Source organism: Ipomoea nil, unplaced genomic scaffold (genome assembly GCF_001879475.1).
Source record: "Ipomoea nil cultivar Tokyo-kokei standard unplaced genomic scaffold, Asagao_1.1 scaffold2279, whole genome shotgun sequence".
NCBI lineage: Eukaryota > Viridiplantae > Streptophyta > Magnoliopsida > Solanales > Convolvulaceae > Ipomoea > Ipomoea nil.
In genome coordinates, this window is record NW_017618707.1 from 2,945,382 (window position 1) to 2,958,408 (window position 13,027).

Below are 13,027 nucleotides of genomic sequence, written 5' to 3' on the forward strand. Positions count from 1 at the left end.
TATGGAATGGATTTTAATGGAGTAGAAATATTGTACAATCTAGTACAATGTTTGATTAGTTTAAGGGATATAAATGTAATATTTTAAAAAAATATATAAATACCCCTATTATGTACATCATGGATCAAGGTTTGAAATATTATGTACATGAAGTTAACTGTTTATGTGCATATAAATAAATAGAGGATACAAAACATGTTAACTATAGACACATAACATGATAACTATCATCATCACACATCACACACACATGCGTGTGTGTGTTGAGGGTAATTTTATCTTATGAATGTTTATTGCATTTCTATTTCTTCAACGAACTAAAAAATGAAATGAAATTCCTATTTTTATTCATTGCATATTTTATTTCTTATGGAATAATATTCTCACTCTCAAAATTCATTCCATGAACCAATTGTGTAGTGCATTAATTGCTTTTAATTCATTTGACATTTCTTTAAACATTATTCTATAAAAAAAAATGTTAGATTATTTATTTCAAATTTTATATATATATATATATATATATATATATATATAATTCAAATAATTTCAATCTACAACTTTATTTTTTAATATTGGACATGAGAATTTGCATACGGTGCGTTAAATTGGTAGTGATTATTATAATATGGAATAAAGTTCAAATTGGCCATCGAACGTAACCTAAAAATACAATTAGGCCATCGAAGGAAAAAAAAAAGTGTAATTAGGTCACTGAACACCCCCATATGTTTGCAATTTCACCTGATAGCAGGTTGCCTGCTTACGTGGATGGTGAGTTGACATTTTAAATAATTTTTAATGATAAACTTAAAAAAAAAAATTAAAAAATTTAAAAAAAAAAACATCGGCGGCCACCCCTTCCCCCTCCTTCGTCTCCGGCGGCGACGAAGGAGGGGGTGGTGTGAGACGAAGGACCTGTCTTCGTCTCCCGTCGGAGATGAAGACAGGCTCTTCGTCTCCGGTTGGAGACGAAGGCAGATCTCTTCGTCTCCAACCAGAGACGAAGAGATCTCTCTTCGTCTACAACCGGAGACGAAGGAGGAGGAGGGGCAGGGAAGCGGGTGGCCGGCAGCAAACCCGCATTTTTTTTAATTTATTATTAAAAATTATTTAAAATGTCAACTCACCATTCACGTAAGCAGACAACCTGATGAAATGGGTGATAACCTGCTATCAAGTGAAATTGTGAAAATTGTATACATTTAAGGTGTTTAATGGTGTAATTGTATTTTTTTTTTTTTTGAATTTATTGGTCTAATTACATTTTCATGTTATGTTCAGTGGCGAATTTAGACCTTATTCCTTAAAATATTATATATCCTTACACTCGTTCTCTTATCTTCATTGTATAGCTATAGCAATGATGAAATTGGTTGTTCTTCCAAATTGGCTCTTATCTTTCAAGTTTCAACAACTAATTGTCTTTTTCACAAGCCACTTTCCTATCTTCCAAAAATATGTCATGCCTCAAGTCATACTACAAGTTATTCTAAATAAAGATGTCACCAAATTTTTTTATTCAATTTTTTTTTCACTTTATTATTATTTTTTTTTTTGAAAGACCCAATTTTCAATCTTGTTAATTTTTTCCTCCCTTTTCTGTTAATAATTTGTGTTCCAAATCTGTTAATTTTGTACTTTAATTTTTAATTTTTTTTGGTTGAAAACACTTTTTTTTTCAAATTAAAGAAAAAAAAGTTAATAGACTTAGATAAATTTTTGGTGCTTTCAATGAAAACAATTGAAGGAAAGAATATGAAAAAAAATAATTGTACTTTCAACTAGAAATTAACAAGTTTAATTTGAAAATAAATAGTTTGGCGATGCCAAAAACCTACGTTATAAAAATAGTAATGTGTAATATATATTACGTTACCTCATAATAACTTTGTACTATGACTTGATGACATGTTTTTTTATAAGAGGGAAACTTATTTTTCAGAAGAACTAATTTGGAGAAAGCATATCCAATTTTAACACTGCTATAACAAATGAAGAAAATAAGAGTTAAATTAGTCATTGAATTACACACCAAAATATAGTTGGGTATTACACTAATTATAAAAAAAAAAAAAAAAAAAATTAGCTCCCTAAACAAACCAAATTCGTGTAATTGGATCACAATTGATTTATTCTACAGGTTAACCATTAGGGGGCATTTGGTTCACGGAATGTTAGATTACCTTAGGAAATGTTAGATTGTTGAGAATGTTAGATTCTTGTGTTTGGTTTAAAACTAAGATATGTAAATAAGACAACAATAATAAGATAAATTGATTAAAAAAATACAAAGTCCAACATTAGTAATAAGACAAGGGAATGTGAGATTACATAAGAAATTAGAGGATATCTCACACTCTCTTCCAATAGCTAAAAACTTAATGCGGATATTATTTAACATTTCCTGAGAAAGTTATATAACCTGAACCAAACATGAGAATCTTATATTACCAATCAAATATAACATTAGTTATCTTATACTCCGTATAACCTAAACAAATATGTTGATTGACTTATAATTTTTTATCTTTTAATTAATTTTACATATTAAAATTTAACAAATAAAATAAAACCCAACACCCTCCCTTTCGTCTCCAATGACAAAATGCATACTTCATCTCCAACCAGAGATGAATTGCATTTCGTCGTCGGCTAGAAACAAAGTGCAAACTTCGTCTCTAGTAATGGGAGATGAAGTGCACTTCATCTCTAGCCCACGAAGGGAAGGGGAGGTGTGGGTTAATTAAAAATAAATAAATAAAATAATTAAAGTATAACATCTATGTCAACGGGAGGTGTGGGTTAATTAAAAATAAATAAATAAAATAATTAAAGTTTAACATCTATGTCAACGGTTAATATGGACAACATGTCTTCTTTTTTTTTTTTTTTTTTTTTTTTTTTTTTTTTTTTTGAGTTAAATGATTTGTAGGAGGAAGAATGATGCATAATTACCAATACCAATTAAATTGAACTTTAGCCTTGTTTGGTTAATGGCGGATCCACCAAGATTTTGGTGTATCTACCAATTTTAACGTTTTTACTTAGTCAAAACGCTAAAATTTTTGTTTGGTTAGACAACGATTTGGAACAGCATTTTTGTTCTGAACCACTAAAACCCAACCGATGCAAATAACAGCGTTTGGATTTGGCGTTTTGAGAAAAGAAAGGTCTTTTCCCAAAACGTCCTTAATAATTAATTAATTAATTTAATAAAAAAATTCAACTATGTTTTACCTCAATTATTGAGGAGACTTGAGGTTGATTTCTTCTTCCCATTCAATGTGAGATAACATCGAATCGAATGGGAAGAATAAATTAAGGTGCCTTGAGGCTCCTTTTATATAGGAGCCTCAAGGCCCCTCAGTGTTATCCCATCGATGTGGGATTTGGCTCTCCTTTGTATTGTATTTTTTTTTTTCAACAACAAAATTAACTAAAACTATAATTATAATAATTATAATGATAATAATAATAATATATTATAATTATAATTATAATTTTGTATTATTATTGTAGTTATTGTAGCAATGTCCTTATATGTCTTTTTATACCTTAACCGCTAATCTAAACAGTTAATTTTACCAAACAATTTTTTACAAACCGCTAATACAATCCGCTAGTCAAACCCGCTAATACAACCCGCTATTTGATAACCACTAACACAATCCGCTATCGCTAACCGCTAGCCGCTGATAACCAAACAAGCCCAACAAGTATGTTGATCCTGAAAAACGACTTTCACAAAAAAGAGGAAAAATTATTTTATAGGAAAACAAAGGCAATTTTCCTGTGACCAAAAGTTGTTTTCCTTTAACTTTAGTTTTAGTTTTCAGCCTTTGCTAAATACGGAAAATTCGAAAAATGATTTTTAGAAATTATTTTTCGGATTTTCAAACATATCTTTAGTCTCTTGTGTTGTCAGGACAACAAATATAATTACTTTTTCAAGCCAAACATCTTGTACTCAAATGGTACCTCTGTGACTCCCCTTGAGGGAAGGTCACAAGATCGAACCCCGATAGTAAGGTAGAGGTATTGATCGAACCTTGATGGTGAAGTATTGACTATTTAGGTTGTAGTAGTTAGAAAAAGTATAGAACAGATATTACCTTGTAACAGAGTCAATAATATTTAAAAAAATTACTTTTTCAAATTGTTCGGCATCTATTGTCAAATTGACCTTTTAATCATTGCCATGCATACTGGCCATTGCTTGTGTTTTAACACTCATAAGAGAATTCATTTTTTTTTCTTTAATACTATTGACTCTATTACAATGCAATATTTGTTCATAACTATTTTTTTCAACCCACGGAATCTATTACAATGCAACCAATTAGGGCTGTGCAGTCGGACGGATCGGACGGTTCGGATGCCGGAAATACTCCCCCGGTCGGATATCGGATTTCAAGTTTGACTACCCTATCCGTTTTTTTTTTTGTTGACTTATCCGTTCGGTTATTTTTATTTTCGGATGGGATCGGATCGGTCGAATATCCGATTAGTAATTCGGTTTTATAAGAATGTACAAATCAAATATTCAATTCATGGAACACCTAACTAATGAACTACTTAAGTACTAAAAGCCACTACCTCGTAATTATTAACTACTTAACAGCAAACATAACATAAGTAAACTTATAAAACTGTAAACATATAATCAAATTAACAAAATTACAAGTTAGAACTTAGAAGCTAGTACTGAAAGTCTGAAACTTCAAAACATACAAATTTACAGCAGATTAGCTTACAACTTACAAGTTACAAATTTAAAACTTGTAATGAGAATTTTAATTCTTCATAGCAAATTAGCAAAATATAACAATCTTCTCCAAACTCCAAGGCAAGCAGGCAAGCATGCAACAACATCAGTCTCCAATAAGCACATCAGCATTCAGCATTGAGCAAAAGAAAGCCAGAAATCCAAAAGACCCAAACTCCAAAAGTAATATATGAATATATGATTAATATAATATAGAGTACTCTATGTCTCTATTACTCTATTCTTCTTCCTGATAAGTGAACACATAAAAACACAATAAGTTCAAAACATTTCAAGTTAGGATTGACACAAACTGTAAAAGACTAAAAGAGTGCTCAGATAGCTTTTTTTCCATATCAAGTTAGGATTGGGGGCACACTACTCAATGAGTATGGCATACACCACACTTCATAGGCAACATACCAAACCCAATACTATATATTCAGAGAACATGGTGGAAGCATCATCATTGCACAATAATGAACAGTTATACAGTTATAATTATAGTGAGTCAGAAGTCAGAAGTCACATTTAGACATTTAGTCAGTACTTATACTGATACCTGAGCTCAATGGCAGCAACATTTAAAATGTTACCTAGCCATGAGCACTTTCCAGTTCCAGTTTCAACTTCCCAGCCTCATGAGGGACATTGATTTGAATCATTGATACACATACATGATACACTAATACAGAGGCATAAATTTATCATGAAATCAAATAAGTAATCACAAATTCAGATTTCAAAATAAATTAATGGAAACTGTAAACATACAACAATTGTAGGCATTCCAATTCCAGTGCTGGATGTGCTGCACAACTCTGCAGTACAAATACAAAATGGAAATTAAAACTTAAACAATTAAACATTTAAACAGATACAAAATGGTAGTTAGAAGTATATACCTTTCTCAATCCTTTCAACATCATCAATATTTTGAGTAAATACCACCTATGGTCCCTCGAGTTTGGTGGCATCGCCATCAATAGTCCCTAACTTCCGTAATTACAATCCGTCATCCTCCGAGTTCTCAAAAGTTACCTTCTAGCGTCCTTCCGTTACTTCCTCCTGTCTCAGCCGTCAAAATGGAGGGTAATATTATCATTTGACTTATACGAAAAGAGTTAATACCAGCCAAGGTCCCTCGAGTTTGGTGGTTTGGCCATCTTTAGTCCCAAGTTTCCATATTCCATTATTTTCCTTCTTTCTTATTCTCTTCTTCAAATGTATTATTATTACTATTATTTATAGTTATTATTAAATTATTATTATTATTATTATTATTATTATTATTATTATTATTTAAAGTTATTATTGTTATTATTAAATTATTATTATTATTATTAAATTATTATTATTATTATTGTTATTGTTATTATTATATTATTAGCATTAAATTATTATTATTATTATTATTATTATTATTATTATTATTGTTATTATTATTATTATTGTTATTATATTCATATTCATATTATTATTATTATTATTATTATTATTATTATTATTATTATTATTGTTATTGTTATTATTAAATTATTATTATTATTATTGGTGGTTCACTGGTTTGGCCATCTTTAGTCCCAAACTTGGCCAAACAATATTAAAGAAAGTTGGTGATTTCTCAACTTCCAACACGAACTCCATCTTCTCCTATACAATATTAAAGAAAATTTACAAATGTATAGGGATCGTTTACTTCATTTATCTGTTTTTCCATTTCTAGTTTTTCATTTCTCCATTTCTCCAGTTTTCTTTCTCCATTTTTCCAGTTTTCCTTCTCCATTTTTTCAGTTTTTCATTTTTCCATTCCTCCAGATTTTTATTTCTCTAATTTTCTGATTTTATTAAATACACTCATCCTATATAGCATTTGCACATTTCTACAACAACAACAACAACAATAATAATAATTTAATAATTTAATAATAATAATGATAACAATAAATAATAGTAATAATAATAAGAATTTAATAATAATAATAATAATAACAATAACAATAATAATATGAATATAATAATAATAATAATAATAATAATAATAATAATAATAATAATAATAATAATAATAATAATAATAATAATAGTAATAGCATTTGTACATTTCTACAACAACAACAACAACAACAATAACAACAATAATAATAATAATAATAGTAATTGATGAGGTGTGGACCCCGGCCCAAGAAGAACAAAGGCCCAAGAGATAAGATCCATGGATAGTGGGGAAGCCCAAAGCACTAATAATTTAAAAATAACAATAATAACTTTAAATAATAGTAATAATAATAAGAATTTAATAATAACTATAAATAATAGTAATAATAATACATTTGAAGAAGAGAATATGAAAGAAGGAAAATAATGGAATATGGAAACTTGGGACTAAAGATGGCCAAACCACCAAACTTGAGGGACCTTGGCTGGTATTAACTCTTTTCGTATAAGTCAAATGACAATATTACCCTCCATTTTGACGGCTGAGACGGAAGGAAGTAACGGAAGGACGCTAGAAGGTAACTTTTGAGAACTCGGAGGATGACGGATGGTAATTACGGAAGTTAGGGACTATTGATGGCAATGCCACCAAACTCGAGGGACCATGGGTGGTATTTACTCTCAATATTTTCTTCAATTGAGATTGGTTGATTGGTTAACCTTAGCCAATCCTGTGCACACACTAATGCCTCAACAATTCTAGGAGTTAGGGAACTCCTAAAGGCGTCAAGTACCCTTCCACTTGTACTGAATGCTAATTCTGAAGCAACAGTTGATATTGGAACAGCTAGAATATCCCTTGCCATTTTAGATAAGACAGGGAACCTTTCAGATTGCTGCTTCCACCATCTTAGAAGGTCAAATGAATCATCCTCATCCACAATAACCTCAGAGAGATACACTTCCAACTCAGTTTTTTTCCTAGACAAATCCCCACTCACCAATTTTTGCTTCTTAATCTGAGATTTCAGTAATGATTGAGGTCTCCCAACAGAAACAGAATCAGATATTGTTATTGAGGGAGAAGATTTGTCAGATTTTTCAACAGACTGGACAGGGAAGCATGCAACATAATCTTCAAACAACTCCTTAAGGCCAACAATAACCTTATCAAGCATTGTTTTACCCTTGTCCTCACCATATAACTGGTTGAACTGAATGGGCGGGCATATACTCAATTTTGTCCCTGGGGTCTAAGATATTGCCATAGAATATCAAAAAATTCATTTTTTCAGGCTCACCCCAATACTTATCAAATTTTACCCTCATAGTTTTACCCATCAGTTTAACACTATCTTCTGTAGCTTCCTCCATATTTTTTCAACAAGCAAGACAAATCAGAAATCTCAGAAAAGAAGGTATTAGAAGTCACATACAATGATCCAGAAATCATAACAGTCATTTCATAAAAAGATTTCAGAATCATAACCAAAGATTGAATGGATTCCCAATCTAAGAAATCAGGTACACTTCCACCCAAATCAGATTTAAATGAACTGTCATGATCATCATAGGCTTCAAATACATTCTGAAACATTAATGCAGTATTAAGCATCATATATGTGGAATTTCACCTTGTAGGGACATCTAGACACAGAGAATTCTTAGCTTCCACCCCAATTAGATCAGCTAGTGATTTAAACTTCTGCAACCTAGCAGGTGAGCTCCTCACATACCTAACAGCATCCCTGACTTTCTTAACAGAACTGTCACATTCTTTCAACCCATCCTGTACCACCAAGTTAAGAATGTGAGCAATGCACCTCATGTGCAAATACATACACCTAACAGCAGTACAACCCCAAGAGCCCAACTTCTTCTTCAAGAATCCTAGGGCAGTGTCATTGCTGGAAGCATTATCTACTGTCACACTAAACACTGATTTTAGACCCCAGTCCAAAAGGCAACTCTCTAAAGCCTTTGCAATACTTTCCCCCTTGTGGGAATATATAGGAACAAATGAAATAATCTTCTTTTGCAGCTTCCACTCACTATCAATGAAATGTGCAGTTGTGCACATGTAGTTTATTCTCTGGACTGAGCTCCAAGTATCAGTTGTGATACTTACCCTCTGACTGCTAGTCCTAAAAAACTTCTTCAAGTTGACCCTCTCATCAGAAAATATCTTGAAAATGTCCCTACTGATAGGCCATCTTGAAGGGATTTTAAACCTAGGACAGCAAACTAAAACAAACTTTCTAAAACCCTGTCCCTCAACAATCCTAAAAGGAAGTTCATCTAAAATAATCATCTCAGCTAAGGCTCTCCTTATAAAGTCTTGATCAAACACCCAAGTACCCAACACCCCTTCAGTTCCTTCACTACTTTGAGTTCCAACAGAAGAAGGTGCAGGTTGGAATGTAAGTAGGGACTGCCTTGTCTCCTTAGAGTGAGGATTTTTAAGGCAGTTTACCACATGAAGTCTGAGTGAAGAAGTCCCATGTTTCTTGGTCTCATAGCAATACACTTTTGCACAATATATACATTTTCCTTTGATGACAATGCCATCACTGTCTTTGATCTTTTCAAAGTGATCCCAACATGGAGCCCTGGATTCAACCTCTTTCCTTTTCTTTGGAACAGGTGGAGGCAAAGGCTGCTGAGAATGAGGAGTAACAGTCTCTACAGCTTGTGCTTCCAACTCAGGTTGGGTTCCAGATACACCAGTAACACCACTAACACTTTCCATCTAAAAAGGGGAAAGTATCAGTGACACAGAATGGGAAATCACTCATTCAAAATCATCAACAGAGAATGGGCTTTGTCACATGTATCAATTAATTAAAGTGTTAAACATGCAGAATTCAGGCAATTGAACATTTCATCATGTATGCAGAATTGCACATAAATGATTTAAGGGTCACATATCCATAAACTTACAATTTCATATTTACAAATTACAACTTACAAATTACAATTTACAATGAAATCCATAATCAGGCTTCAAGCTAAGTAGATGTATGCTACTTTATATGCTCATCATTTATATGGATTTCAGTCACACATGAGTACAAGACACACTCCCACATTTATATGGCTTCCACAACAATACCATCATGCTTAACATTTATATGGATTTCAGTATTTCACACACAGTTCCTGAGTTCCACACTTCCACAGTGGCAAGGGGCTAGGGCAGTATGGCTTCCACCACAGATTAGGTTACAAATTAGAAACCCTAATCACACAATTCACAAATTCACACTCAAAGAACTACTGACATGCAATCCGGAACTTCTCAACGGATTTACAAGTATCATAGTCCAGTGAGTCCACAGATTAGGTTACAAATTAGAAACCCTAATCACACAATTCACAAATTCACACTCAAAGGACTAGTGACATGCAATCCGGAACTTCTCAACGGATTTACAAGTATCATAGTCCAGTGAGTCCACATATTAGGTTACAAATTAGAAACCCTAATCACACAATTCACAAATTCAAACTCAAAGGACTAGTGACATGCAATCTGGAACTTCTCAACGGATTTACAAGTATCACAGTCCACATAATCATAAAAATTAGAAACCCTAATCAAGAAGACAAATACACAATAATCTATAATGAAAATGTAAATAGGGTTTAGTAATTACTTCGTTTCTCAAATTTAATCCCTCGAGAACAAAGGGCTTTAAATCCACTATTCCACCGTTCCACAGTTCCACCGGAGTCCGGTGACCGGACTAGGGTCTAGGGCTTCCACCGTTCCACCACTCCGCCAGTCGCTACTCCGAGTCTCCGAATAGGGCTTCCACCAGACTACAACTGGGACTCTGCGAGTGTCTAACACTCTAACAAACACAGACTCAGAGACTCAGAGTCTTAGAGAGTAAGACTCAGAGTCTTAGAGAGTAAGACTCAAAGTCTCAAAGACCAGAGCAAAAGAGAGAACGAGAGATGAGAGATGAGAGATTGAGAGAAGTCTAGAAGAGTGAAATGGGAGCTCGGCTGCGCTCAATGAAATGAGTAATATATATATATATATATATATAAACCAAACGACGTCGTATTACATAGGGTAAAAAAACCCTAGGGTTTTATCGGATGGGTTCGGGTGGCGTTTACTGCCTCCCACCCGAACCCCTTGCATCCGTCTTGTAGCGTAGCATCCGATCGGGTAGGGGTTTCGGATACGGTTCGCTCCACGGACTCGCCCGTCGTGTTTCGGGTCGGGCGGGTGGGTCGGATTTCTCGAGTTTTGCACACCCCTACAACCAATTGAAGCACAGAGAATCAATATCGCATTTACTGAGGCTCAATCCCACAACCTCTCACATAAGGAAGCAACTTGGTGCCATTGGACCATAATGTCCTTGGTGAGAATTCAAATCAATACTCATAATTTATGTTTGTATTTTTGTACTTAGTTGTACATTGCACTATAAATATTATATTATTATTTTGATAAGATAAGATAAAATTACTTTTATACTGTTAAACTAACTTTTGCTAGTATATATTAAATGTTACCGTAGTTATATTTAATTAGTTACTATATATATATAAAAAAAAAAATTCGAATGCTGTTAACTCTATTACAATGTAGTATCCGTTAATAACTACTTTCACAACCTACTGAAGCATGTCGCATCCACTAAGGCTCGAACCCACAACCTTTCATATTGGAGTCTAACCTTGGTGCATTAGACCACAAGGTCTTGACCTTATCAATATAATCATTGATAATTCAGTTTAATCTCTTATATGTCAATCACGTTGTAGTCTGATGGGATCAATGTTACTTTTCACAAGAATAGGTTAGAGTGTACTAAAAAAAAAATTATATATTACTATTTTAAATAAATAAATAAAACATTCTATATAACTATAATTTTAACATTCAATACTAAGGGTGTGTTTGGTTCGCACATGGGAATCGGAATGGGAATGGGTATCAAATACTTGATAATGGTAATGTGTTTTAGTGAAAGTATTTTGCATGTTTGGTAGTAGGGTGGAATGAGAATGATTATCAATAATGCTATTTGGCTATGTATGATTCAATAAAGGGAATAAAGATTTTAAAAATACAAGAACACAAAATCAAGACAATTGATTCTAATATAAAGACATCCAAAACACCAATATGAATAAAAAAAAAATAAAAAAATCTAAAAGCACTAATCAAAGGGGATGAAAAGGAATAAGGGAATGAAAGTGGATGATACTCTTATTTTATTTGGGTATAAATTTTTCAATTAAGAGGTATTTGAAACCTATCAACCAAACAATACCAATCACTTTAATACCAATTCGTTAGAGCTAAACATGTCAACCAAACACACCTTAATATTGGATATTTATTGCATATAGAAAAGACTAATTATATAAAAAGTGAAAATGCTATTTGTTTCTTTGCCATAGCGAAAGATTAATCAACGAATTATCAATAATTAAGGATAAAGACTTACAAATGTAGTTGTCTTAGATAATAATATTAGGAGGGGCCACATTATTAAAAAAAAAAAAAAAAAAAAAGAGTATTGTGCGCACGGGTCTCAGTTCGTAAGATGGATCGAATATTTGATTAATAATGTCAAATATTTAACACATTAATTAAAGATTTGACCTATTAATTAAGATCCGTGAGATCGTCTCACACAAGTATTATCCAAAAAAAAAAAGTGTTCACTTTATCATAATTAGATTAGAAAGTATTGAAAGGGAATAAAGATTATAAAAATCTCAAATTTATTACTTAAAATTATTTCTTGGGGGATATACATATATCGGCACGGCACCAATATAATATTGTTTGTTCTTTTTATTATTTTTTTTTTCTTAAATTGGACTCAAAGTAAGAAAGTAGTTATGTTGGGGGAAGGTGGGGCCGGAAATAAAAGTGACAGATTAGAGCGAAATGCAGGTATCGAAGAGTGCGGTAACTGTACACTTTTTGACGATTAGGATCCGACTGTGATGTAACGCACTCAACACTGAATCCTCAATAGTTGAAAATTTTACTCTAAATTTTTGTGGGCCCCAATATCCACCTCATCATTTTTCTTTCCATTAGTTTTAAGTTTTTAACAACTTTTGATGGACTCACCATTTTATCTTTATATTTTAATTAATTATTTATTTATTATTATCATAAAAATTACAATTATAATTATAATTATTATTTTTATTATATTTAAATTACACATATCAAAATTAAAATAAATTGAAAATTATAAATGTTTAAAATTTTTTAAATATAATTTTACTGCATAAAAATTTAATAACAAAATTCAACAAAAAAAAAACTTTAAAAAA

General features: G+C 32.1%; 1 protein-coding gene across 1 annotated transcript; it reads right to left on the reverse strand.

The window, feature by feature from the left end:
• Nucleotides 1-8,336: 8,336 nt before the first annotated feature.
• On the reverse strand, nt 8,337-9,455 carry LOC109150436 (zinc finger BED domain-containing protein RICESLEEPER 2-like). The gene has a single exon (XM_019298346.1). It carries the CDS (start codon nt 9,453-9,455, stop codon nt 8,337-8,339), a length of 1,119 nt encoding a protein of 372 aa, XP_019153891.1.
• Between the last annotated feature and the right edge of the window lie 3,572 nt (nt 9,456-13,027).